The sequence below is a fragment of the Anolis sagrei genome, chromosome 3 (genome assembly GCF_037176765.1).
Source record: "Anolis sagrei isolate rAnoSag1 chromosome 3, rAnoSag1.mat, whole genome shotgun sequence".
Classification (NCBI taxonomy): domain Eukaryota; kingdom Metazoa; phylum Chordata; class Lepidosauria; order Squamata; family Dactyloidae; genus Anolis; species Anolis sagrei.
The window spans coordinates 827023-853620 of NC_090023.1; the positions used below are offsets into that span (position 1 = coordinate 827023).

The window sequence follows — 26598 nt, forward strand, 5'->3', positions numbered from 1 at the left end:
TGCCCACCAGGATTCTCTGGTCAGCAGCAGCAGGGGAGGCCTGGATCATAGAATCCAAGAGTTGGAAGAGACCTCATGGGCCATCCAGTCCAACCCCATTCTGCCAAGAAGCAGGAATATTGCATTCAAATCACCCCTGACAAATGGCCATCCAGCCTCTGCTTAAAAGCTTCCAAAGAAGGCGCCTCCACCACACTCCGGGGCAGAGAGTTCCACTGCTGAACGGCTCTCACAGTCAGGAAGTTCTTACTCAGGTTCAGGTGGAATCTCTTCTCTTGAAGTTTGAAGCCATTGTCCCGTTGCGTCCTAGTCTCCAAGGAAGCAGAAAACAAGCTTGCTCCCTCCTCCTCCCTGTGGCTTCCTCTCACATATTTATACATGGCTATCATATCTCCTCTCAGCCTTCTCTTCTTCAGGCTAAACATGCCCAGCTCCTTAAGCCGCTCCTCATAGGGCTTGTTCTCCAGATCCTTGATTATTTGAGTCGCTCTCCTCTGGACACATTCCAGCTTGTCAATAACTCTCTTGAATTGTGGTGCCCAGAATTGGACACAATATTCCAGGTAAAGTGGTCTAACCAAAGCGGAATAGAGCATGGGGAGCATTACTTCCTTAGATCTAGACACTAGGCTCCTCTTGATGGAGGCCAAAATCCCATTGGCTTTTTTTGCCGCCACATCACATTCCTGGCTCATGTTTAACTTGTTGTCCACGAGGACTCCAAGATCTTTTTCACACGTACTGCTCTCGAGCCAGGCGTCACCCAAGGGGCAGGGAAGTGGAGTTGAAGTGGTCTGTCATGATTCCATTCCCCTGAACCAGGTTCCCCATCCCACAGTCAACAGGGTTCGAGTGTATTTACCTAGAGGTGGAGTGGATGAAGGATTAGGGGAAATCCAACCCTAAATAGGGAAACAAGTCGTCCAGGAATACCTGGCCGCTCTAGACCAGTGGTTCTCAACCTTCCTAATGCCGCGACCCCTTAGTACAAGTCCTCATGTTGTGGTGACCCCCAACCATAACGTTATTTTCGTTGCTACTTCATAATTGTAATTTTGCTTCTGTTATGAATTGTAATGTAAATATCTGATAAGCAGGATGTATTTTCAGTCACTGGACCAAATTTGGCACAAATACCCGATACGCCCAAAATTTGAATCCTGGTGGGGTTGGGGGTGATTGATTTTGTCATTTGGTAATCCTGGAGTTGCTGGGATTTATAGTTCACCTTAAATCAAAGAGCCTTCTGAACTCCATCAATGATGGAATTGAATCATACATGGCACACAAAATTCCCATGACCAAGAGAAAATACTGGTAAGGTCTGGTGGAAATTGACCTTGAGTTTTTGGAGTTGTAGTTCACCTATATCCAGAATGTGGACTCAAACAATAATGGATCTGGATCAAACTTGACACAAATACTCAATATGCCCAAATGTGAACACTGGTAGAGAAAATAGACCTTGCCATTTGGGAGTTGTAGTTGTTGGGATTTATAGTTCACCCACAATGAAATAGCATTCTGAACCCCACCAATGATAGAATTTGACCAAACCTTCCACACAGAACCCCCATGACCAACAGAAAATACTATGTTTTCTGATGGCCTTCGGCGACCCCTCTGACACCCCCTCGCGACCCTCACAGGGGTCCCGACCCCCATGTTGAGAAACACTGCTCTAAAGGAATTCAAGTCCACTACACCCAAGAGTACTGAAGGAAGTCATTTCGGAACCACTGGCAATCACCTTGGAGGGTTCTTGGAGAACGGGACAAGTCCCAGCAGGTTGGAGGAGGGCAAATGTGGTCCTTCTCTCTCTTCAGGAAGGGAAAGGAGGACGACAACCAAAGCATTACCATTTGGCAAGCCTCACATCGACACCAAGCAAGAGTCTGGAAAACATCATTAAGGAAGGGGTCTGCAAACACTTAGAAAGGAGTGCCCTTTGTTACCGCAGAGAGCCAGCTTATTCGCAGCTTCTCCAGTGTTTTCGAGTGTTTTATTGTAATTATGTACTTTGATATTTTACGGATTGTATGTGTTTCTATGGTTGGAATCTGGGCTGAGTCCCTCTAATGAGGTGAGAAGCTTGGTATATAAAACTTTGAAATAAATAAATAAATACTGCATTTCAGGACATTTTATAATTCTTACTCTTTTTACTGGGATTTTACGTGTATTGTTTTTATACTTCAGTCATATCTATCTATCTATCTGGGCTGTCCAAACACGGAAAAAATTGTTTCTAAACTCGATTCGTTTTTAGGGGTTTTTTTGCGTTTCGTTATTTAAAAGAATTCCGAAATTTTCCTTTAAAAAAGTTCGATATTTACGAAATTTCGGAAATCGTAAAACAATTACGAATCGATTACGAATCGATTCGTTAATGGCGGCCGCAATCGTGCAATACGCTAAAAAAAACTTCTGAAGCTTCCCTCTCCCTCTGTTGTTGACTGTTGGTGTGATAATTATATTTTTTTTCACTGAGAAAACAAACAGTAACCCTAAAACTTGCACCAGACATGTGGAAATAATAATGAAACATTTACGAATCAATAACAAATCAATAATGAAACAATTACGAAACAATTACGAAACGAATTGGAAAAATTCGTTTCGTTTTTTAGTTGCTCCTGAATGGTTCAATATCGCTTCGTTATCAAAAAAAAATAACAAATTTTTAACGAATTACGAAATTACGAAACCGCCCAGCCCTACTATCTATCTATAAAAAGGTTGTCGTCGCCATGAGTGGTTTAAAAACAAAAGAACTACTGGGCCAATACCCACCAAATTTGGCAACAAAACCCCTCACCATACAAGGTGTGACCAACAATAATGAAATATAGAAAAACTCTGAAACAACTTACAAATCCTTAATAAAAGGAGAAGCCATCACAGTGCATGCTTGCAGCTGTGGGGGGGGGGGGGTGTGCACGTGCATGTAAAAGCTCCTCCATTAAGTTCTTGTGGGTTTTTTGGGGGGCTGAATGGCCATGTTCTAGAGGCGTTCTCTCCTGACATTTCGCCTGCATCTATGGCAAGCATCCTCAGAGGTAGTGAGGTCTGTTGGAACTAGGAAAAAGGGTTTATATATCTGTGGAATGACCAGGGTGAGACAAAGGACTTTTGTCAGTTGGGCTAGGTGTGTGAATGTTTCAATTGACCACCTAGATTAGCATACAATGGGCTGACTGTGCCTGGAGCAAGCTCTTCTTGAAAGGTAATTAGATGTCCCTGCCTGTTTCCTCTCTGCTGTTTTTGCTGTTGCAATTTTTGAATTTTTTAATACTGGTAGCCAGATCTTGTTTATTTTCATGGTTTCCTCCTCTCTGTTGAAATTGTGCACATGCTTCTTGTGGATTTCAATGGCTTCTCTGTGTAGTCTGACCTGGTGGTTGTTGGTGTGGTCCAGCATTTCTGTGTTCTCCAATAATAATACGCTGTGTCCAGGTTGGTTCCTCAGGTGCTCTGCTATGGCTGATTTCTCTGGTTGAAGGAGTCTGCAGTGCCTTCCATGGTCCTTGATTCTTGTTTGGGCAACGCTGTGTTTGGTGGTCCCTATGGACATCTAATTACCTTTCAAGAAGAGTTTGCTCCAGGTTTAATATGTCTAGATACGCTCCATCCACGGCATTCCCCGCATTTACCCGGCTTATAACTCTATCGAAAAAAGAGATCAGATTCTCTTCTGTAGATGCAGGGAACGCCATGGATGGAGCGTATCTAGATATATTTAAAACATTGTCATCAATCCAAATCGCCAATTCCAGTCCGATTCAGCCTCCAAAGTGCTGTCATGCTTGCTGTTCAAAGGCCTGGCTCGAGAGCAGAACGTGTGGAAAGGTCTTGGAGTCCTCCTCGTTGGGAGGAAGGAAGGAAGGAAGGAAAGAAGGAAAGAAGGAAAGAAGGAAGGAGCAGGAGCTAGGAATGCCACGCGGCAGCTAAAAAAGCCAAGGGGGTGTTGGCCTGCATCATGAAGAGCCCAGTGCCTGGATCCAGGGAAGAAGTCCTGCTCCCCGTGCTCTCGTCTCTTCTGCCTTGGTCAAACCACGTGACCTGGAATCACACTGTGTCCCATTCTGGGCACCGCCATGGAAGGGAGATGTGGAAGCGGGAATGTGTCCAGGGGAAGAGGGCGACACAAAGGATCCAGGTCTGGAGAACAAGCCCCATGAGGAGCGGCTTCAAGAGCTGGGCATGTTTAGCCTGAAGAAGAGAAGGCTCATGAGGAGGGCCAGGGATCAAGAGGATTAATTGAGGAAGTCAGAGGGAGGAGGGAGCAGGTTTCTTTTCTACCGCGAGTCCCTTTGGGGAGATGGGAGGTGGGGTATAAAAATAAAGTGGTTATTAGTATTCTTATTATAAAGCCCTAAACGGTCCTGGCCCAGCTTAGCTGTCCAAATGCATCTCCCCCTATGAACCATCTCGGAAGACCACCTGAGGAGGCCCTGCTCTTGATCCCACCACCTTCGCAGGTGTGTCTGGTGGGGATGGGAGACAGGGCCTTCCTTCCTTCTCCGTGGTGGCCCCTCTTTTGGCTGTGGAATTCCCTCCCCAGGGATATTAGATTGGCCCCCTCCCTCTGACCTTCCGCAAGAGAGTCCTTTACCTTCAGGACGCTTGCAGAACGGCTCTGGCACCAAACAAAGGCTTTTCAGCTCAGAACGAGCCCTCAGGCAAAGCTTAGAACGCAATGCTCCAAGTACAAACACACAGTGGCTTACTATATACGTGAGATAACCATACACTCAATTAACTCATCAATTAACTGTGTCAGCTGCAACAGAAACAGCCCTGATCCTTTCCAAAACTTAGGGAAAGTACGTTGCAAACCCTGAGTAGCAAGAGGAGCCCCCACCAGTCACACATGTCCAGAAGCCCTGCCCGTGTCCTCCACAAACTCCATCCCGCAGCCAGGAAACCAGAAGACGTTTCCTTCTGGAGAGGAGAGCAAGGACCCATCTCGATCAAAGAGTGAAGAGTAGAGGCATCACTCTGGCTATGACGATCCGCATAGTAAAAGCAACCATATTCCCCATAGTAGTCACCTACGGATGCGAGGGCTGGACCTCAGGGAAGGCTGAGCAAAGGAAGAGAGACGCTTTGGAGCTGTGGTGCTGGAGGAAAGTGCTGAGAGTGCCTTGGACCGCGAGAAGATCCAACCAGTCCATCCTCCAGGAAAGAAAGCCCGACTAAAGCTCACTGGAGGGAAGGAGAGGAGAGGCCAAAAGGAAGTCCTTTGGCCACATCATGGGAAGACAGGACAGCTTGGAGAAGGCAATGATGCTGGGGGAATGGGGAGTGGATGGTATCCTGGATTGCCCTTGAAGGAACCCCTGGGGGTGGCCACGGCCGACAGGGAGACACTCTGGCCTGGGACATTCCAGGAGGTCACGAAGAGGTGGAAGCGACTCAACGAAGAAACAACTCCATCCTGCCCACCACCTTTCAGGCGGGAAACCTTTCAGTCTAGATTTTCTGTTTTTCCTCCACCAAAGACACCTCCCGGGGTTCCTCTCCCTCTCCATTGGGGTGGAATTTGCATGACCCTGCCCACTGCCTCTCCCTCGACCCTTTCTATGGCACACAGCAAGGAGAGGAATTGATCAGCAAGTGAACATTTTGGAAGGGTTTGGGGGACTGACTCCTCAGGATGGAAGTTGTAGTTCACCCTGCACCAAAACACAGCTCTGTGAGTGGCCCCCACTGACGAGGGGCCTGGACCGCCTTTGCCTCCCAAAACCCCAAGACCGAAGGCAAATATAATGGAGAGCTGTGGGGGGAATGGACCTTGACTGAGAGGAATTGTAGTTCACCCGCACCCAGAGAGCCCTCTGAACGCAGACGACGACGATGGGTCTGCACCAGATTGGGCACAGATGCCCGATAGGCCCAAATTCCCATACTGGTGAGTTTGGGGCGGGATCGGCCTTGGCATATGTGAATTGGGGTTGCTGGGATGTATAGTTCACTTGCATGCAGAGAGCCCTGTGGACGCAAAAAACAATGATGGATCTGCACCAAATTGGGCACGCATGCCCGATAGGCCACAATTCCAATAATGGTGGGTTTGGGGTGGGATTGGCCTTGACGTCTGTGAGTTGGGGTTGCTGGGATGTATAGTTCACTTGCACCCAGAGAGTCCTGTGGACGCAAACAACAATGATGGATGTGCCCCAAATTCGGCACACATGCCCGATAGGCCCAAATTCCCATACTGGTGGGTTTGGGGTGGGATTGGCCTTAGCGTCTGTGAGTTGGGGTTGCTGGGATGTATAGTTCACTTGCACCCAGAGAGCCCTGTGGACGGAAAAAACAACGATGGATCTGCACCAAATTGGGCACGCATGCCCAATAGGCCCAAATTCCCATACTGGCGGGATTGGGGCGGGATTGGCCTTGGCGTCTGTGAGTTGGGGTTGCTGGGATGTGTAGTTCACCTGCCATCCGAGGCACACAGAACCCCCAGGCCCACCTGGACGTAGTGGAGGGCCTTGGCGGGAGTGCCCCACCACGATGGGAGTTGTAGTCCACCCTGCGGCCGGAGAGCATACGGGAGGGAGGGAGCTCATTTGCCCTGACGAACTTGAACTCTTGGTGATGGGCGTTGTAGTCCGCCCAGAACCTTCAAAGGAAAACGAGGAGTCCTTCTATTAACCCGGATGTGAGGGATGATGATGGCGCTGAGGAGGCCGAAGGCAGGACTAGAGCGGAGGGGGCGGGGCCACAGGGAGTCTCCAGGGCCAGAGCTGCATCCTGATTGGCCCTCAGGGTGATGGGCGGGAAAGCGCTGAGGGAGAGGCGGTGGGCGGGGCTACCGGGCAGTCTCCAGGGCCAGAGCTGCATCCTGATTGGCCCTCAGGGTGATGGGCGGGAAAGCGCTGAGGGAGAGGCGGTGGGCGGGGCTACCGGGCAGTCTCCAGGGCCAGAGCTGCATCCTGATTGGCTCTCAGGATGATGGGCGGGAAAGCACTGAGGGAGAGGCGGTGGGCGGGGCCATGGGGCAGTCTCCAGGGCCAGAGCTGCATCCTGATTGGCTCTCAGGGTGATGGGCGGGAAAGCGCTGAGGGAGAGGCGGTGGGCGGGGCCACGCTGAGGGGAGGAGAAGAAGCCGGCGCCATTTTGTGTCACTCCGAGTCAGGGAAGGCCGCCGAGGGTGAGGTAAGCCTGCGACTCGGTCCCGGCAGCAGCAGCAGCTGGAGCGGAGGGGCCTCTTTGGGGAACCCACGCCCCTCGTGGTGGGAGTCAGGCAGTCCGTCTCCAGGCCTCGTCGGTGGGCCTCTCCCCCTCCTCCTCGCGCCCAGCAGGTGAGCCTCAGGGATGGCCGCGGCCTACTGTGTGTGTGTGGGGAGATCCAAGTCTTGACGAGTGGGGGGGGGATGCCTCCAAGGCGAGGGGGAGGGGGTCCGCCTGTCACCCCGAGTGATTGGCAGCCGAGGCGAGGCTGGGCGGGGCTCGTGGGCCTGGCGGGGGAGGAGGGGCTGCGCGGCCCCCTCTCTACCTCCCTCCCTCTCTCTCTCTCTCCTTGGGTGAGGAAAGCAAAGGCCGGAAGGAAGGAAGTCAAAGCCGAGCAGACGGGGCGGTCCCCCATACATCATCAAAACATACAAAGTAAACAGCAGAAATGCAAAGAGACAGAATGGGGGGCAATGATTCCTGGCTCGAGAGCAGTAGGTGTGGAAAAGATCTTGGAGTCCTCGTGGGGAGGAAGGTGAACATGAGCCAGGAATGGGATGTGGGGGCAAAAAAAGCCAATGGGATTTTTGGCCTGCATTAATAGGAGCCTAGTGTGTAGGTCCAGGGAAGTCCTGCTCCCCATGCTCTATTCCGCTTTGGTTAGACCACTTTACCTGGAATATTGTGTCCAATTCAAGAGAGATATTGACTCTAAGCTGGAATGTGTCCAGAGGAAGAGGGCGACTAAAGTGATCCAGGGTCTGGAGAACAAGCCCTATGAGGAGCGGCTTAAAGAGCTGGGCATGTTTAGCCTTCAGAAGAGAAGGCTGAGAGGAGATATGATGAGGGCCGTGTATAAATGTGTGAGAGGAAGCCACAGGGAGGAGGGAGTAGATAAAGGGTCTGGAGAACAAGCCCTATGAGGAGCGGCTTAAGGAGCTGGGCATGTTTAGCCTTCAGAAGAGAAGGCTGAGAGGAGATATGATGAGGGCCATGTATAAATGTGTGAGAGGAAGCCACAGGGAGGAGGGAGTAGATAAAGGGTCTGGAGAACAAGCCCTATGAGGAGCGGCTTAAGGAGCTGGGCATGTTTAGCCTGAAGAAGAGAAGGCTGAGAGGAGACATGATGAGGGCCATGTATATATATGCGAGGGGAAGCCACAGGGAGGAGGAGGGAGCAAGCTTGTTTTCTGCTTCCTTGGAGACTAGGACGCAAGGGAACAATGGCTTCAAACTACAAGAGAGGAGATTCCACCTGAACATGAGGAAGAACTTCCTAACTGGGAGAGCCGTTCAGCAGTGGAACTCTCTGCCCTGGAGTGTGGTGGAGGCTCCTTCTTTGGAAGCTTTTAAACAGGCTGGATGGCCATCTGTCAGGGGTGCTTTGAATGCAATATTCCTGTTTCTTGGCAGAATGGAGTTGGACTGGATGGCCCATGAGGTCTCTTCCAAATCTTTGATTCTATGATCTATGTCTCTCAAGCCTTCGACTCTGTAAACCATGAGTCCCTATCCCAAGTCAGTGGAAACTTCAGACTGATTCTATGATCTGAGGAAGCCTGGCGTGGGCGTGGCTTGATGGTGTGAGTGCGGGGGGAGGGGAAGCCATGTTATGCACCATAATTTGGGGGAGAGAGGGGGGAGATGGCAGGCCTGGCCTTGCATTCTGGGAGTGGCAGGACAACCAAGCCAGGCCCTTCCCTCTCTCTCATAGAATCCTAGAGTTGGAAGAGACCTCCTGGGCCCTCATCCAGTCCAACCCCATTCCGCCAAGAAGCAGGAATTGCATTCAAATCACCCCTGACAGATAGCCATCCAGCCTCTGCTTAAAAGCTTCCAAAGAAGGAGCCTCCACCACACTCCAGGGCAGAGAGTTCCACTGCTGAACGGCTTTCACAGTCAGGAAGTTCTTCCTAATGTTCAGATGGAATCTCCTCTCTTGTAGTTTGAAGCCATTGTTCCGCGTCCTAGTCTCCAAGGAAGCAAAAAACAAGCTTGCTCCCTCCTCCTCCCTGTGGCTTCCTCTCACATATTTATACATGGCTATCATATCTCCTCCAAGAGGACTCCCAAACTGCGGACCTGTGGCTTCAGTAGGAGTGTAACCCCATCCAGCATAGGTTGCCACCCTATATCCCGATCCAGTTTTCGATCAACCAGAAGGACCTCTGTCTTGTCGGGATTGATCTTCAGCCTGTTCTTCCTCATCCAGACAGCCACAGCAACCAAGCACTCGTCCAGCACCCGAGGGGCTTCCTTGGAATTAGGTGGAAATGAGTAATAGAGTTGTGTGTCATCTGCGTAGAGATGGCACCTAACTCCAAAACTCCGGATGACTTCTCCCAGCGGTTTCATGTAGATGTTAAAAAGCATGGGAGACGGAATAGAGCCTTGTGGGACCCCACCGGTCAAAGGCCAGGGGTCTGAGCAGACATCTCCCAGCTTCACCATCTGGGATCGACCCTCCAGGAAGGACCGGAGCCACAACAGATCCGTGCCCCCGAGATCCATCCCAAAGAGTCGGCCCAGAAGGATACCATGATTGATGGTATCGAAAGCCACTGAGATATCCAAGAGAACCAGCAGAGTCACACTCCCCCTGTCCAGCTCTCTACAGAGGTCATCCACCAAGGCAACCAAAACCGTCTCGGTGCCTTGGCCAGGCCTGAAACCAGACTGTGACTGATCCAGGTAATTGAGGTCATCTAGAAAACCCTAGATGCCGGCCACATGACCTTGGAGGTGTCTACGGACAACACTGGCTCTTCATCTTAGAAATGGAGATGAGCACCACACCCCAGAGTCAGACGTGACTGGACTTAATGTCAGGGGACTACCTTTACCTTTTTACCTTTTTAGAAAACCCTGGAGCTGGGAGGCGACCACCCGCTCCAGCACCTTGCCCAAGAAAGGGAGGTTGGAGATTGGTCTGTAATTGCTCGGCACCGTGGAGTCAAGGGAGACCTTTTTGAGGAGTGGACGAACCACAGCCTGTTTTAGTCGAGCTGGAAAGACCCCCTGCTCCAGTGATGCATTAATGAGCAACACAAACCAATCAACCAACCCCTCCCTGGCCAATTTAATTAGCCAAGACGGGCAAGGGTCTAGAGCCGACGTGGTTGCTCTCACAGCACCAAGGACCCCCTCCACAGTCTCAGGAAGAACAAGCCTAAAAGAATCCCACAAAGTTGGACAGGCAGATGCCTCAATCACCTCTCCTGGCACTGTGATGAAATTGGAGTCCAGCTCAAGGCGTATCTGAGCAACTTTGCCCGCAAAATGGTGTGCGAACTCGCAACACCGAGTTGTTGGGTCATTGAAGTTCTCCTCCACCACAGGTGGATGAAGGAGTCCCCCGACAACCCAAAACAACTCCGATGATCTATTTGCTGCAGACGCCATATGGGCAGTCGTGAAAGACTCCCTGGCTGCCCGTATAGCCACGGTATATGCCCTAAGAGAGGCTTTAGGTCATGGGAATTCGGCCAGTAGGCTGAGCAGTAAACATATTCATGGGTTCCCTGCTGTTATCGTTAGCCTGTCACCCATGCTACAACATGCTTGAAGTCAAGATTTCATTTATTTGTAACGAGAAATCAATGTTTCACAATATCTGTATCTATATCCAAATACCAAGAAAGACCAAACTTGGCACAGAGAGCCCCCTTGGCCAACTCAACATTCTGGTGAGGTTTGGGGGAGAACAGACTATGGATGATGGGACTTGCAGTGCCTAAACTCACTTTCTGAGACCACTGTGACCCTCATCCAATGATTGATCAAGAACAAAACTTGGCACACACAGCCCCCGCGACCCACTCTCCCGGTGCAATTTGGAGGAGGATGGACCACGTATGATGGGACTCGCAGTACCTTCACTAACTTCCTGAGACCGCTGCGAGCCATATAAATAACTGATAAATCATAGAATCAAAGAGTTGGAAGAGACCTCATGGGCCATCCAGTCCAACCCCATTCTGCCAAGAAGCAGGAATATTGCATTCAAATCACCCCTGACAGATGGCCATCCAGTCTCTGCTTAAAAGCTTCCAAAGACGGAGCCTCCACCACACTCCAGGGCAGAGAGTTCCACTGCTGAACGGCTCTCACAGTCAGGAAGTTCTTCCTAATGTTCAGATGGAATCTCCTCTCTTGTAGTTTGAAGCCATGGCTCCACTGCGTCCTAGTCTCCAAGGAAGCAGAAAACAAGCTTGCTCCCTCCTCCCTGTGGCTTCCTCTCACATATTTATACATGGCTATCATATCTCCTCTCAGCCTTCTCTTCTTCAGGCTAAACATGCCCAGCTCCCCAAGCCACTCCTCATAGGGCTTGTTCTCCAGACCCTTGATCCTTTGAGTCGCCCTCCTCTGGACACATTCCAGCTTGTCAATATCTCTCTTGAGTTGTGGTGCCCAGAATTGGACACAGTATTCCAGATGTGGTCTAACCAAAGCAGAATAGAGGGGTAGCATGACTTCCTTAGATCTAGACACTATGCTCCTCTTGATGCAGGCCAAAATCCCATTGGCTTTTTTTGCCGCCACATCACATTCCTGGCTCATGTTTAACTTGTTGTCCACGAGGACTCCAAGATCTTTTTCACACGTACTGCTCTCGAGCCAGGCATTGTCCCCCATTCTGTATCTTTGCATTTCATTTTTTCTGCCAAAGTGGAGTATCTTGCATTTGTCACTGTTGAACTTCATTTTGTTAGTTTTGGCCCATCTCTCTAATCTGTCAAGATTGTTTTGAATCCTGCTCCTGTCCTCTGGACTATTGGCTATCCCTCCCAATGTGTATCAAAGACCAACCTTGATACACAATTCCTTTCTCAAATAACCCGGGCAGCGCCGGGTCCCCAAGCTAGTCTTATCTATCCATCTATCTATTCTATTAATATAATAAAAGTCAAAGTTTTTATGCGGCGGACGTGTGGCGGTGTGGAGGAGTATGTGCCAGCATTCTGATTCGCCAGCCTGAAAGTTCCAAGATTCTGATTGGCTGCCGCTGTGGTGCTATTTGCATATGGTCTCTCATTGGCCAGCTTCAATCGGAGCCCCTGGTGAAGAAAAGGGTTCATGGCAGAAACGGGGACATGAGAAGGAAATTTGCATATGGTCTCTGATTGGCCAGCCTCAATTCCGAGATGACAAAGAGAGGAAAGGAAAGGCCAGAGGGGGCTGAGTCAGACAATTACCAATACAGGCCACACTTGGCACACAGAGCCCCTATGACCCACTCGACATCCTACTGCAGTTTGGAGGAGGATGAATCATGGATGATGGGACTTGCAGTACCATCACTCACATTCTGAGACCACTGTTAACCTCATCTAATGACTGACCAGGACCAAACTTGGTACATAGACCTCTCATGACCCATCTTATGTCCTGGTGCGGTTTGGCTGGGGATGGACCATGGATTATGGGACTTGCAGTACCTTTGCTCAATTCTTGAGACCACTGCAACCCTCATCCAATTACTGATAAAGACCAAATTTGGCACACTGAGTCTCCATGACCCACTCTACATCCTGGTGCGGCTTGGAGGATGATGCACCATGGACGATGGGACTTGCAGTTCCTTCACTCACTTAGTGAAACTACTGAGACCCTCATCCAATTACTGATGAAGACCAAACTTGGCACACAGAACCCGCATGGCCAACACAACATTCTGATCAGGTTTGGGGGAGAACAGACTATGGATGATGGGACTTCAAGTACCTCCACTCACTTCCCAAGACTGCTGCAACCCTCATCTAATGACCAATCAAGACCAAACTTGGCACACAAAGCCCCCATGACCCACTCGACATCCTGCTGCAGTTTGGAGGAGGATGAACCATGGATGATGGGACTTGCAGTACCATCACTCATATTTTGAGACCACTGTTAACCTCATCCAATGACTGATCAGGACCAAACTTGGCACATAGACCTCTCGTGACCCACTTGACGTCCTGGTGTGGTTTGGCCAGGGATGGACCATGGATTATGGGACTTGCAGTACCTTTGCTCAATTCCTGAGACCACTGCAACCCTCATCCAATTACCGATAAAGACCAAACTTGGCACACTGAGTCTCCATGACGCACTCTACATCCTGGTGCAGTTTGGAGGAGGATGCACCATTGACGATGGGACTTGCAATACCTTCACTCCCTTCCTAAGACCATTACAACTGCCAACAATGATGGATCAGGACCACAATTCACACACAGAGCCCGCATGACCCACTCTACATCCTGGTGCAGTTTGGAAGAATTTGGCAATGGATGATGGCACTTGAAGTCACTTTACTCACTTCCTGAGACCACTGAGACCCTCGCCAATAACTGACCAAGACCAAACTTGGCACACACAGTCCCCATGACCCACTCTACATCCTGGTGCACTTTCGAGGAGGACAGACCATGCATGATGGGACTTCAAGTACCTCCACTCCCCAAGACTGCTGCAACCCTCATCTAATGTCCGATCAAGACCAAACTTGGCACACAGAGCCCCCATGACCCTATCTACATCCTGTTTCAGTTTGGAGGAGGGTGGATCATGGATGATGGGACTTGCAGTATCTTCACTCACTTACTGAAACCACTGTGACTCTAAGCCAATGACTGATCAAGACCAAACTTAGCAAACAGAGCCCCCATGACCCACTCTATATCCTGCTGCTGTTTGGAGGAGGGCGGACGATGGATGATGGGACTTCCAGTACCTTCACTCATTTCCTAAAAACCATGCAACCGTCATCCAATGACCAATAAAGACCAAACTTGGCATACAGATCCGCCATTACCCACTTTCTCAAATATCCCAAGCTAGTATAAAATAAATGTTTAACCATATTCCCATGTAAACTGTAGTCTGGCCCTCCAACAGTCTGTGGGACAGTGAACTGCCCCCCTGTTCAAAACGTTTGAGGACCCCTGCACTAAAGGAAGTGTCTCTGAGTCCTGTTTACTTTGCTTTAATAAACTATTGTTTTGAATATACTCCTGTGTCTGGCTCTTTAAGGCATCTGGATTCCGACACACACACACACACACACAACACATGTATATAGACTGGGCCACAGCAAGGCATGGCAGAGGACAACTATTTATAAAGCAGAAGCTCATTTTGTGAACCTTCCAACAAGCCTGAATGTGAGTTTGAATTAGTCAGGTGGGGAGGCTGGGTCTTGGTTGGCGGCAGGATTCCTTTGGGAACAGACTGGGAATTTGATGGCAGCCGGCCTCTGATTTGGGATGCTCAGGAAGGAGATCTGGAACCCATTGTGGGATGGTAAGCAGCCCAGCACTCTTTGTGTCCCTCAGCATTGAGCACACTGTTTCTCAACCTTTCTAATGTCACAACCCCTTCATACAGTTCCTCGTGTTGTGCTGACCCCCAACCACAAAATGATTTACGCTGCTCCTTCACAACCACTTCACAACTTTAATTCCACTGCTGTTGTGAATTGTAGTGTAAATATCTGATATGCAGGATGTGTTTTCATTCACTGGACCAAATTTGGCACAAATACCCGATACGCCCAAATTTACTTATATAGGCGATCCCTTGTAGGTCGAGGATGCAATGCTTCGTAGCTCAAGGATGAGGGTCTTCCAGATGTGGTGTCTTGGCGGTGGGTCTGCAGATGGCTGTGGAGCCCTAGTCTTGACCCACATGTTCTCCCAAATTGAGGACATCGGTTTCCAGGTGGCAATAATCTTTACTGCCCAAATTTGAATACAGGTGGGGTTGGGTGGGGGGGGGGGGTTGATTTTGTCATTTGGGAGTTGTAGTTGCTGGGATTTATACTTTACTTTTAATCAAAGAGCATTCCGAACTCCAACAACAATGGAGTTGAACCAAATGTGGCACACAGAACTCCAATGACCAACAGCAAATACTGGAAGGGTTTGGTAGGCATTGGCCTTGAGTTTTGGCATTGTAGTTCACCTACATCCAGAGAGGACTGTGAACTAAAGCAGTAATGGATCTGGACCAAACTTGGTACGCATACTCAGTATACCCAAATGTGAACACTGGCGGAGTTTGGGGGGAATAGAGCTTGGCATTTGGGAGTTGTCGTTACTGGGATTTATAGTTCACCTACAATCAAAGAGCACTCTGAACCCAGCCCACAGTGGATGTGCACCAAACTTGGCACACTACCTACATGGCCCTTACAGCAGAAGGCTAAAACGTTTTTATTCAGACAGGCTTTTAAAGAAGAAGATTTTACAGATCAATTCAGGGGGTGTTGTGGTTTCTAACCTTGAATATGTTTTAATGGTTTTTATCTGAGAATTCTTAGATACCGTTTATACTTAATTCTGTTTTAATGTCTGCATATTTTTATGTTTTAAATTGTATGCTGATGTTTTATGTTCAGCTGCTTTGAGTATCCATGAGGGAGATAAAGCAGGCTATAAATCAATATAATAATAGTAGTAGTAGTAGTAGTAGTAGTAATAATAATAATAACAACAACAATAACAACAACAACAACAACAACAACAACAATAATAATCTTTCACTTCTTTCTTAACCAGGTAAATGAGGATTCTATGGAGCCACCTCTTGAATGCAGTAAAGAAACCAATAACATAGGAAGAAGGAACCTCTCAAGGTGATTATCTTGCAGAATTCTTGACCCAACAGATAAGAAAGAAAAAAGGAATCAAGTATCTGTATTGCAATTAAACACCCTTATTACTGTTGCTATGGCGGAGAAACCCTATACATGCCTGGAGTGTGGAAAGAGTTTTGCTTGGAGTTCACTTCTACGTTCACATCAGAGGACTCACACTGGGGAGAAACCCTATAAATGCCTGGAGTGTGGACAGAGCTTCACTCAGAATTCAAGTCTACGTTCACATCAGAGGACTCACATTGGGGAGAAACCCTATACATGCCTGGAGTGTGGAATGAGCTTCACTCACAATGGAACTTTACGTTCACATCAGAGGACTCACACTGGGGAGAAACCCTTTAAATGCCTGGAGTGTGGAAAGAGTTTCGCTCAGAGTTCAAATCTACGTTTACATCAGAGGACTCACACTGGGGAAAAACCCTATAAATGCCTGGAGTGTGGACAGAGCTTCACTCAGAATGGAAGTTTACGTTCACATCAGAGGACTCACACTGGAGAAGAACCCTATAAATGCCTGGAGTGTGGAAAGAGTTTCGCTCAGAATTCAAGTCTACGTTCACATCAAAGGACTCACACTGGGGAGAAACCCTATACATGCTTGGAGTGTGGAAAGAGTTTTGCTAAGAGTGGAGGTCTACGTACACATGAAAGGACTCACACTGGGGAGAAACCCTATAAATGCCTGGAGTGTGGACAGAGCTTCTCTGAGAATTCACATCTACGTTCACATCAGCAGACTCACACTGGGGAGAAACCATGTAGATGCCTAGAATGTGGACAGAGTTTCGCTCAGAATTCAAGTCTACGTAGACATCAAAGGACTCACACTGGGGAGAAACCCTATACATGCCTGGAGTGTGGAAAGAGTTTCGCTTGGAGTTCACATCTACGTAGACATCAAAAGACTCACACTGGGGAGAAACCCTATAAATGCCTGGAGTGTGGAAAGAGCTTCACTGAGCATGGAAGTCTACGTTCACATCAGAGGACTCACACTGGAGAAGAACCCTATAAATGCCTGGAGTGTGGAAAGAGTTTCGCTCAGAGTTCACTTCTACGTTTACATCAGAGGACTCACACTGGGGAGAAACCCTATACATGCCTGGAGTGTGGGAAGAGTTTTCCTTGGAGGAATAACCTACGTTCACATCAGCGGACTCACACTGGGGAGAAACCATATAAATGCCTAGAATGTGGACAGAACTTCGCTCACAGTTCAGATCTACGTAGACATCAAAGGACTCACACTGGGGAGAAACCCTTTAAATGCTTGGAGTGTGGAAAGAGCTTCTCTCGGAATGGAAGACTACGTTCACATCAAAGGACTCACACTGGGGAGAAACCCTTTAAATGCCTGGAATGTGGAAAGAGTTTTGCTTGGAGTTTACATCTACGTAGACATCAAAAGACTCACACTGGGGAGAAACCCTTTAAATGCCTGGAGTGTGGAAAGAGTTTCGCTGAGAATGGAAGTCTACGTTCACATCAAAGGATTCACACTGGGGAAAAACCCTTTAAATGCCTGGAGTGTGGACAGAGCTTCGCTTGGAGTGGATATCTATGTACACATCAAAGAATTCACACAGGGGAGAAACCCTATAAATTCCTGCAGTGTGGAAAGAGTTTCGCTCGGAGTGATATATAATATAATAATATAATAAAACTTTATTTATAGACTGCCGTCTCTCCCCAAGGGGACTCAGGGCAGTTTACACACACACACAAAAATCAAACATTTAATGCCCAATGTGAATACTAAGATCTTTAAAATAATACAAAATAATAACAAACTTATAACAAAAGAAAAAATAACATCAAAATAAAATCTGAGTAAACAAATAAACAGAATTATACACATAACATAATAAACCATTAAGACATAGACGCTGAGAAAACAATTAAAGTACAAATACATTGGGCTATACATGCCTGGAGTGTGGTCAGAGCTTCACTGAGACTGGAAATCTACATAGACATCAAAGGATTCATACTGTGTAGAAACCCTAGACATGCCTAGAGTATGGACAAAGCACCCTTATTACTGTTGATATTGTGGAGAAACCCTATACATGCTTAGCGTGCGGACAGAGCTTCCGCTGCAGTTCAGGTCTATGTTCACATCAATGAACCCACACTGGGGATAAACCCTAAAAACCCAGAGCGTGTGAAAAGAGCTTCTCGGAGAATTGAACTCTACATAGACACAGAATTCACATTGGAGAGAATGGTGGTATCTGACCCCAGAGACACTCTAAGACAGAGTTTTCCAAACTTTTAAGACATACATCCTTTTGTGACATGATCATTCAGTTTAACTAGGATACCGGAGGGTAAACCAACCCCATGTAAGAGGTTTAGTCTATCTATCTATCTATCATTCTGAACTCCACCAATGATGGATATGGACCAAACTTGGCACGAATACTCAGTATACCCAAATGTGAACACTGGTGGAGATTGGGGAAAACAGACCTTGACATTTGGGAGTTGCAGTTGCTGGAATACATAAAGCCCTCCTGACAAAGAGCCATCCAGCCATAGATGGATATACAATCTATGTTCCCTCGCTATATCGCGTTTCACTTATTGCAGACTCGCCGTTTCGCAGGTCTGCAATAAGCGGGGAGAGGAGACGCGGGGGGGGGAGGGGAGGCAGGCGCGGGTCCTTACCCTGTCTCCGCCCACTCGGCAGCAGCCTCGTCCTCTTCTCAGACCAGGCCTCAGCCCAGCCTGGCAGTGCCATCAACGGCGCCCATGGGAACTCCGAGGCGGGGAGCAGCAGACTTGGTGAAGAGAACGAGGCTGCTGCCAAGTGGGTGGAGCGTCCCTACTTCATGGATTTTCACATATCACGGGCGGTCCCGGAACGGATCACCCGCGATAAGTGAGGGAGCACTGTATATGACTCACACAGACACATATATGTATATGACAGATATAGTATCAGAGATTTGAAAGGGACCTCTAAAGAAGGACAATTATATGTTGCATGTTCCAGAGGATATGATAGCCATGTATAAATATGTGAGAGGAAGCCACAGGGAGGAGGGAGCAAGCTTCCTTTCTGCTTCCCTGGAGACTTGGACGCAATGGAACAATGGCTTCAAACTACAAGAGAGGAGATTCCATCTGAACATGAGGAAGAAATTCCTGACTGTGAGAGCCGTTCAGCAGTGGAACTCTCTGCCCCGGAGGGAGTGTGGTGGAGGCTCCTTCTTTGGAAGCTTTGAAACAGAGGCTGGATGGCCATCTGTCAGGGGTGATTTGAATGCAATATTCCTGCTTCTTGGCAGAATGGGGTTGGACTGGATGATGGCCCAGGAGGTCTCTTCCAACTCTAGGATTCTATGAGGAGGCAAAGCAGACAGTCTCTACATCAACACTGATAACAAAATAAGAAAATATACTGTTTACCTACAGGCGGAAAGAAATTGCATGTATTGGACACCAACAGTTTTTCATTACTTTATTTTCCAGATCAACAGACGGTCACAGCAACGTGTGGCAAGGAACTGCTAGTATATGCCTATAATGTAATATAGTAATTCATAGATATAAGCTTCATATAATTTTTACTGTATAATAATGATAATTGTGCGGTTTTCTGGCATTCTCTATATCTGCCGCTTCTGTGACTGTCCATTTGTATTTTGCTTCTGTCGCCCACTTGTCGATGGATGTCCAGAATCCGCAGCATCCACCGCGGCCCTTTTTATCCTGGGCGACAACCGAGCCAGGATAGACTTTGTTTTGGTCTGATTCTCCAGAGTGCTAATGGGTTCGGCGCTCTTAGTTCCATTCCTCAGCTGAGACCTCTCTGGCTTGGTTGGACCTGCTGGGAGTGACACTCCCGCCAGCACAGCTCTCGGCATCCTTGGAGCAGTTAAGCCCCCCACCACGACAAGGTGGCACCCATCGGGGGGCATGCACTGGCAGAATATGCAAAGGGAAGCAAAGAACCTGCATGGATTGAAGTCAGTAATCGGAAACTTCTCAAAGCACAGCAGACAAAGAATCGGTACAAGAAAACTGCCCTCGAAACCAGAGCTGACAACTGGCACAACAAAGCATTGCATGGGCAGTTCCATGACAAAACTGAAGGAAAAGTGGATAAGGAGAAGACCTGGTGGTGATGGCTCACGAATGGAACCCTGGAGAAGGAGACAGAAGAAGGCCGGATTCTTGCAGGCCAGGAGCAAGCCATCAGGACCAAGGCCATTAAGGCCAGGATCGAAAAATCCACTGATGACCCAAAATGCAGACTGTGCAAGGAAGCGGATGAAACCATGGATCATCTCCTCAGATGCTGCAAGAAAATCGCACAGACTGACTACAAACAGAGGCACAACTCTGTGGCCCAAATGAGTCACTGGAACTTATGTCACAAGAATCACCTGCCAGTAGTAAAGAACTAGTGGGATCATCAACCTGCAAAAGTAGTGGAAAATGAACACGCAAAAATACTGTGGGACTTTCCAACCCAAACTGACAAAGGTCTGGAACACAATACACCAGATATCACGACTGTGGAAAAGGAAAAAGTTTGGGGTACTGATGTCACTGTACCAGGTGACAGTCAAATTGAGGGAAAACAACAGGAAAAACTCAGCCGCTATCAAGACCTCAAAATGGAACTGCAAAGGCTCTGATGGCATCAACCAGCCCAGGTGGTCCCAGCGGTCATCGGCAGACTGGGTGCCGTGCCAAAAGATCTCAGCCGGCATTTGGAAAACATGGGTTGTAGGTTTTTCCGGGCTATATGGCCATGTTCTGGAGGCAATTTTTCTCCTGACGTTTCGCCTGCATCTTGGCAAGCATCCTCAGAGGTAATGAGGTCTGTTGGAACTAGGAAAAATGGGTTTATATATCTGTGGAATGACCAGGGTGAGACAAAGGACTCTTGTCTGCTGGGGCTAGGTGTGAATGTTTCAGCTGATCACCTTGATTTGTATTCAATGGCTTGGAAGCGCCTGGGGGGAATCTTTTGTTGAGGGTGATTTCATGTGCCTGTTTGTTTCCCCTCTGTTGTTTTGCTGCTGTAATTTTTGAGGTTTTTAATACTGGTAGCCAGATTTTGTTCATTTTCATGGTTTCTTCCTTTCTGTTGAAATTGTCCACATGCTTCTTGTAGATTTCAATGGCTTCTCTGTGTAGTCTGACATGGTGGTTGTTGGTGTGGTCCAGCACTTCTGTGTTCTCAAATAATCTGCTGTGTCCAGGTTGGTTCCTCAGGTGCTCTGCTATGGCTGATTTCTCTGGTTGGAGTAGTCTGCACTGCCTTTCATGTTCCTTGATGCGTGTCTGGGCATTTCTGCGTTTGGTGGTCCCTATGTAGACTTGTCCACAGCTGCATGGGATACAATGGTAGACTCCTGCAGAGGTGAGCGGATCCCTCTTGTCCTTTGCTGAACGTAGCATTTGTTGGATTTTCTTGGTGGGTCTGTAAGTGGTTTGTATGTTGTGTTTCCTCGTCAGTTTCCCTATGCGGTCAGTGGTTCCCTTGATGGATGGCAAGAACACTTTTCCTCTGGGTGGATCTTCATCTTTACTCTCGTGGCTTGTTCTCGGTGGTCTTGCAGCTCTTCCATCTCAAACTTGGTTGGTGGGAATGAGAGAGAGGGCCTTCTCGGTGTCTGCCCCTCAACTCTGGAAATCCCTCCTCAAGGAAGCCAAAATGGCCCCCTCCTTGCTGTTTTCCTTACAGCAGAAGGCTAAAACTTTTTTATTCAGACAGGCTTTTAAAGAAAAAGATTTTACAGATCAATTCAGGGGGTGTTGTGGTTTCTAACCTTGAGTATGTTTTAATGGTTTTTATCTGAGAATTCTTAGATACCGTTTATACTTAATTCTGTTTTAATGTCTGCATATTTTTATGTTTTAAATTGTATGCTGATGTTTTATGTTCAGCTGCTTTGAGTATCCATGAGGGAGATAAAGCAGGCTATAAATCAATATAATAATAATAATAATAATAACAACAATAACAATAATAACAATTCACTTCTTTTGTAACCAGGTAAATGAGGATTCTATGGAGCCACCTCTTGAATGCAGTAAAGAAACCAATAATATAGGAAGAAGAAACCTCTCAAGGTGATGATCTTGCAGAATTCTTGACCCAACAGATAAGAAAGAAAAGAGGAGTCAAGTATTGCAATTAAACGCCCTTATTACTTTTGATATGGCAGAGAAACCCGATACATGCTTAGCGCGTGGACAGAGCTTCACTCAGAATTCAAGTCTACGTTCACATCAAAGATCTCACACTGGGGAGAAACCCTACAAATGTCTGGAGTGTGGAAAGAGCTTCACTCAGAGTAAAAATCTATGTATACATCAAAGGACTCACACTGGGGAAAAACCCTATAAATGCCTGGAATGTGGAAAGAGTTTCGCTCAGAGTTCAACTCTACGTTCACATCAGAAGACTCACACTGGAGAAGAACCCTATAAATGCCTGGAGTGTGGAAAGAGTTTCGCTTGGAATTCAGATCTACGTTCACATCAAAGGACTCACACTGGGGAAAAACCCTATACATGCCTGGAGTGTGGAAAGAGTTTCGCTTGGAATTCGGGTCTATGTTCACATCAAAGGACGCACACTGGGGAGAAACCCTATAAATGCCTGAAGTGTGGACAGAGTTTCACTAAGAGTGGAGGTCTACGTACACATGAAAGGACTCACACTGGGGAGAAACCCTATAAATGCCTGGAGTGTGGACAGATCTTCACTCAGAATTCACATCTACGTTCACATCAGCAAACTCACACTGGGGAGAAACCATGTAAATGCCTAGAATGTGGACAGAGTTTCACTCACAGTTCAAGTCTACGTATACATGAAAGGACTCACACTGGGGAGAAACCCTATACATGCCTGGAGTGTGGAAAGAGCTTCTCTCAGAGTGGACATCTACGTTCACATCAGAAGATTCACACTGGGGAGAAACCTTATAAATGCCTAGAGTGTGGACAGTGCTTCACTCAGAATTCACATCTACGTTCACATCAGAAGACTCACACTGGGGAGAAACCCTTTAAATGCCTGGAGTGTGGACAGAGCTTCGCTAAGAATGGAAATCTACGTTCACATCAGAGGACTCACACTGGGGAGAAACCCTTTAAATGCCTGGAATGTGGAAAGAGTTTCACTGAGAATGGAAGTCTCCGTTCACATCAAAGGATTCACACTGGGGAGAAACCCTTTAAATGCCTGGAATGTGGAAAGAGTTTCACTGAGAGTGGAAATCTACGTTCACATCAGAGGACTCACACTGGGGAGAAACCCTTTATATGCCTGGAATGTGGAAAGAGTTTCACTGAGAATGGAAGTCTACGTTCACATCAGAGGACTCACACTGGGGAGAAACCCTATAAATGCCTGGAGTGTGGACAGAGCTTCTCTGAGAGTGGAGGTCTACGTACACATGAAAGGACTCACACTGGGGAGAAACCCTATAAATGCCTGGAGTGTGGACAGATCTTCACTCAGAATTCACATCTACGTTCACATCAGCAAACTCACACTGGGGAGAAACCATGTAAATGCCTAGAATGTGGACAGAGTTTCACTCACAGTTCAAGTCTACGTTCACATCAGAGGACTCACACTGGGGAGAAACCCTATAAATGCCTGGAGTGTGGAAAGAGCTTCTCTCAGAGTGGACATCTACGTTCACATCAGAAGATTCACACTGGGGAGAAACCTTATAAATGCCTAGAGTGTGGACAGTGCTTCACTCAGAATTCACATCTACGTTCACATCAGAAGACTCACACTGGGGAGAAACCCTTTAAATGCCTGGAGTGTGGACAGAGCTTCGCTAAGAATGGAAATCTACGTTCACATCAGAGGACTCACACTGGGGAGAAACCCTTTAAATGCCTGGAGTGTGGAAAGAGTTTCACTGAGAGTGGAAATCTACGTTCACATCAGAGGACTCACACTGGGGAGAAACCCTATAAATGCCTGGAGTGTGGACAGAGCTTCTCTGAGAGTGGAATTCTAAATACACATCAAAGGATTCACACTGGGGAGAAACCCAGAGCGTGTGAAAAGAGCTTCTCGGACAATTGAACTCTACATAGACACAGAATTCACATTGGAGAGAATGGTGGTATCTGACCCCAGAGACACTCTAAGACAGAGTTTTCCAAACTTTTAAGACATACATCCTTTTGTGACATGATCATTCAGTTTAACTAGGATACCAGAGGGTAAACCAACCCCATGTAAGAGGTTTAGTCTGTCTGTCTGTCTATCTATCTATCTATCTATCTATCTATCTATCTATCTATCTATCTGTTTTGAGTGACATAATAACTCAAAATCTGCTGGACAAATTGCTGTCAAATTTGGTCACAAGATACCTACTAACTCAAGGAGTGACCATCCCTTTAAAAATGATTTTGTCTTTTGGGAGTTGTAGTTGCTGGGATTTATACAAAACCTAGAATCCAAGAGCATTCTGAACTCCACCAATGATGGAGTGGATCTGGACCAAACTTGGCACAAATACTCAATATACCCAAATGTGAACACTGGTGGAGATTGGGGGAAACAGACCTTGACATTTGGGAGTTGCAGTTGCTGGAATACATAATCAAAGCCCTCCTGACAAAGAGCCATCCAGCCATAGATGGATATACAATGTTCCCTCGCTATATCGCGTTTCACTTATTGCGGACTCGCCGTTTCGCAGGTCTGCAATAAGCGGGGAGAGGAGACGCGGGGGGGGGGAGGGGAGGCAGGCGCGGGTCCTTACCCTGTCTCCGCCCACTCGGCAGCAGCCTCGTCCTCTTCTCAGACCAGGCCTCAGCCCAGCCTGGCAGTGCCATCAACGGCGCCCATGGGAACTCCGAGGCGGGGAGCAGCAGACTTGGTGAAGAGAACGAGGCTGCTGCCAAGTGGGTGGAGCGTCCCTACTTCATGGATTTTCACATATTGTGGGCGGTCCTGGAACGGATCACCCGCGATAAGTGAGGGAGCACTGTATATGACTCACGCAGACACATATATGTATATGACAGATATAGTATAGTAGCTTTGAAAGGGACCTCTAAAGAAGGACAATTATATGTTGCATGCTCTAGAGCAGGGGTCCCCAAACTTTTTGAACAGAGGGCCGGGTCACAGTCCCGCAAACTGTTGGGGGGCCGGATTATAATTTGAAAAGAAACATGAATGAATTCCTATGCACACTGCACATATATTATTTGCAGTGCAAACCCCCCCCCCCCCCAAAATCAAAAAACAAAGACCCACTCTTCTATATAAATAAAAATGTAATGTTTGTTTGTGGGATTAACAGAACTCAAAAACCACTAGACGAATTGACACCAATTTTAGACACAAGACACCTAACAACCCAATGTATGTCCTTCACTCAAAAAAAATGATTTTGTCATTTGGGAGTTGTAGTTGCTGTGATTTATAGTTCACCTACAATCCAAGAGTATTCTGAACCCCACCAACGATGGAATTGAACCAAACTTGGCACACATTTCTCCCATGACCAACTGAAAATAGTGGAAGGGTTTGGTGGGCAATGTCCTTTGTTTTTGGAGTTGTAGTTCACCTACATTCAGAGATCATTGTGGACACAAACAATGATGGATCGGGATCAAACTTGGCACAAATACTCAATCTGCCCAAATGTGAACACTGGTGGAGTTTGGGGGAGAATAGAATCTTGACATTTGGGAGTTGTCGTTGCTGGGATTTATAGTTCACCTACAATCAAAGAGCATTCTGAACCCCATCAATGGTGGAATTGAACCAAACTTGGCACACAGTTCTCCCATGACCAACAGAAAATACTGGAAGGGTTTGGTGGGCAGTGTCCTTTGGTTTTGGAGTTGTAGTTCTCCTGCCTCCATCAATCACTGGACAAAAGGCTGACCCTCCCACACGAGCATAAGGGCCGGAGCAGAGGGTTCCCGCGATTGGCGGAGTGGCGCCGAGTGGGTGTGGCCAGGCCGCACGGGCCAAAGAAATGCCCTCGGTGGGCCGTAGTTTGGGGACCCCTGTTCTAGAGGATATGATAGCCATGTATAAATATGTGAGAGGAAGCCACAGAGAGGAGGGAGCAAGCTTCCTTTCTGCTTCCCTGGAGATTTGGATGCAATGGAACAATGGCTTCAAACTACAAGAGAGGAGATTCCATCTGAACATGAGGAAGAAATTCCTGACTGCGAGAGCCGTTCAGCAGTGGAACTCTCTGCCCAGGAGGGAGTGTGGTGGAGGTTCCTTCTTTGGAAGCTTTGAAACAGAGGCTGGATGGCCATCTGTCAGGGGTGATTTGAATGCAATATTCCTGCTTCTTGGCAGAATGGGGTTGGACTGGATGATGGCCCAGGAGGTCTCTTCCAACTCTTGGATTCTAGGATTCTATGAGGAGGCAAAGCAGACAGTCTCTACATCAACACTGATAACAAAATAAGAAAATATACTGTTTACCCACAGGCGGAAAGAAAATGCATGTATTAGACACCAACAGTTTTTCATTATTTTCCAGATCAACAGATGGTCACAGCAACGTGTGGCAAGGAACTGCTAGTATATGCCTATAATGTAATCTAGTAATTCATAGATACAAGCTTCATATAATTTTTACTGTATAATAATGATAATTGTGCGGTTTTCTGGCATTCTCTATATCTGCCGCTTCTGTGACTGTCCATTTGTATTTTGCTTCTGTCGCCCACTTGTCGATGGATGTCCAGAATCCGCAGCATCCCCGCAGTCCTTTTTATCCTGGGCGACGACC

The 26598-nt window shown here is 47.6% G+C and overlaps 1 protein-coding gene and 2 pseudogenes across 1 annotated transcript; all 3 read left to right on the forward strand.

Moving 5' to 3' along the window:
• Positions 1-7243: 7243 nt before the first annotated feature.
• On the forward strand, positions 7244-17474 carry LOC137096682 (zinc finger protein 160-like; annotated as a pseudogene).
• The window catches only part of LOC132772358 (zinc finger protein 721-like), a 41078-nt pseudogene continuing 21734 nt past the window's right edge, over positions 7255-26598 (forward strand).
• Positions 18121-25023, forward strand: LOC137096681 (zinc finger protein 850-like). Its single transcript, XM_067466351.1, has 2 exons — positions 18121-18174; positions 21846-25023. The coding sequence occupies exon 2, from the start codon at positions 22011-22013 to the stop codon at positions 23904-23906; it is 1896 nt and encodes a 631-aa protein (XP_067322452.1). The 5' UTR covers positions 18121-18174; positions 21846-22010; the 3' UTR covers positions 23907-25023.

Bases quoted from the DNA above. Each gene is read 5' to 3' on its own strand.
- LOC137096681 (XM_067466351.1), top strand. From the start codon at position 22,011: ATGGCAGAGAAACCCGATACATGCTTAGCGCGTGGACAGAGCTTCACT.